General features: G+C 52.4%; 1 protein-coding gene across 1 annotated transcript in view; it reads right to left on the reverse strand.

Moving 5' to 3' along the window:
• Nucleotides 1-293: 293 nt before the first annotated feature.
• LOC110286313 (uncharacterized protein CXorf49 homolog) overlaps nucleotides 294-2,272 on the reverse strand; it is a 5,205-nt gene continuing 3,226 nt past the window's right edge. The window contains exons 2-4 of the mRNA XM_021152733.1: nucleotides 1,659-1,830; nucleotides 1,115-1,197; nucleotides 294-401 (exon numbers count right to left, since the gene is read on the reverse strand). Coding sequence (XP_021008392.1) covers nucleotides 294-401; nucleotides 1,115-1,197; nucleotides 1,659-1,830 — 363 coding nt within the window. The remainder of the gene's footprint in view (nucleotides 402-1,114; nucleotides 1,198-1,658; nucleotides 1,831-2,272) is intronic.

Below are 2,272 nucleotides of genomic sequence, written 5' to 3' on the forward strand. Positions count from 1 at the left end.
AGAAGCAAAAGTGCTTAGCTCAGGTTACCGTCAGGGGTACTGTTCTTAAAGGGATAGAGAAAGGAACAGTTCCCCATCCTTTTCTGTACCCCAGCTTCCACAAAAACAGAAAGAACAAAACACAGGGAAACTACTTTTATGTGCAATATCTGTTACCGGGACACATGGGGCAAAAACAGGGGCATAAAGGTGGCTCTGGCTGTAGAATAAGGAAAAGGAAGAAGCAGGGACAGCTTTGGGATCCTGGGTCGGAGTAGTCTGTCCTCTCCTTAAGGGATTCTGGGTCCAAGCTTTCAGGCAGAATAGTCAGGCCAGGCCCAGGTTTCCGTGGAAAGGACTGTGGATAGCAGAACTTTCGCTTCAAAGATTCTGGAACCTTTTGCTGAGGGCCCGAATGACCGCTGAAACACAGGAGGCACAAATGGGTATTCCAGACACAGACACACACACAGGATTCAACCACCCTTCCCACTTCTAACCACAGAGAATCCCGAACTAGCAATTTGCCTCCCAGCCCCTTTCCAAAAAGCCCTGGAATTGATGCCTCCACCCATTACTGAACTCCATGTGCAAATGTCCTCTACAGGACAACAGTGTGGGCAGGCACTTGGCAGAGCATGTGGGAGAACAGACATACACAGTTCTTGGTGCATGCCCTAACTGTCAATGTACAGAGGACTCATGGTCTGACTTGCTTGGCATCACCTTCCCACAGGTAGACTAGTCTTCCCTAGGTCCCAGTACCCGAATACCTAGCTCCCTCTGCCCCTGCCCTCACCCATCCCTGCCCAAGGTCAGCTGTACCTAGTTGTTTTCTCAGCCTGCATGCTTCTTTCTCAAGCAAAGTACACTAACCCAGAAGACAAAGGAGGGGGGAAAAAGATTAGCATTCAATGTCCTGGCCTCCTCTCTGCTCCATTTACATTCTCCCCAGTCCTTATAGATCCCACCCCCACAGTCCTGTGGCAAGACTAGCTCACAATCCTGAGCAAAAAGAAGGTACCCTCTCTCTTTGGAGTATGGGGCGTGAGTGGGCACAGGAGCAAAGCTAGTTTGGGCACTCGGCTTATTATCTATCTAGGGCTGTCATTTCTAGGAGCTAAGGAAACTTTACCTGTTGACATCCCAGTATCCCTGGTGCTTGATGATGCTTTTCCCCAACAGGGAGTGGGGGAACCACAGGTGGATCTTGGTCACCTGAAAGAGAACACAGGATGCAGCACCCAGGCCTGGGATCCAGGTGGGAAGGGTCTGGGGAGGTCTAAACTGAGGCAATATCACCCTCTGCTGGAAGCAACTTGTATTTCTTGGTTCCCTCAGCTCTGGGTCTGGCTTTCCTGTTGGCCAGAGAAGGAGGCTCTGTGGCCCTAGCAATTTGGCCCTGGGTTGACGCTAGTAGGGCCATACCCACAGCCAGGACCTGAGAGGAGCCCAGCACCAGAAAAGGATTTGGGTGCTGAAAGTCAGCTTCTAAGAGTTAAGAGTTGTTCCACTGTTTAAAGCACAATCCCACTCTTTGAGAACACGGCCTGCCTATGCCCACTCTCCTGTGGGCTCTGCCTAGAGAGGGAAGGCCAGAAACAAGGCTCCAAATCCCCAGCAACAGAACTTGAAGTGTCTCTCCTCTCCCCCACTGCTCTCAAAACCCAAAGACTCACCATAGGGTGCAGATGCTCTGGGGCTGGGGCTGGAGCTGGAGCCTCCCTGGCTCGGGGCCACAAGCTGGGAATCTGCTGGAACTTGAGGGGCTCTGGTGTTGGAGTCTCCACTGCTCATTTCTCCACGATACATGCACACGGAAGGCTGCTGCTCTGCCCTGGGTGGTGGAACCTCACACACAAAATACTTATCACTGAGTATATGTTGTTGAGGGGCTGAGGGAAAGTGGGGTAACAAAATGGAGGCTTGGGAGGCCATCCCTTCTGCACCTCCTGTCCTCAGCCTCAGCTCAGGAGGCAGAGCTCAGCCAGGAAGGAGCCCACAGACACTGAAAAGCCTCAGGTCCTGGCCTGGCTTCCTTGGGGAGGAGCCAGGGAGAAGTCAGGAGGACCTCAGGACTGGCTACATGTTCAAGTTGTTCAGCCCACACTGTAGGGGCTCTCTGGACAGCAACCACCCAAACTGACAGCCAGACACATTTCCCACCCCAGACCTGGTTAGAGAGAGGAAAGGCACAGGGAAGGGAACAGGAAGCAACCCCTAACTTAGGCTCCCTTGATAGCCACCCTTATTTACCACCAGGACTCCACACTAGACATCCTAATCAGGATGA

Source organism: Mus caroli, chromosome X, assembly GCF_900094665.2.
Source record: "Mus caroli chromosome X, CAROLI_EIJ_v1.1, whole genome shotgun sequence".
Taxonomy (NCBI): domain Eukaryota; kingdom Metazoa; phylum Chordata; class Mammalia; order Rodentia; family Muridae; genus Mus; species Mus caroli.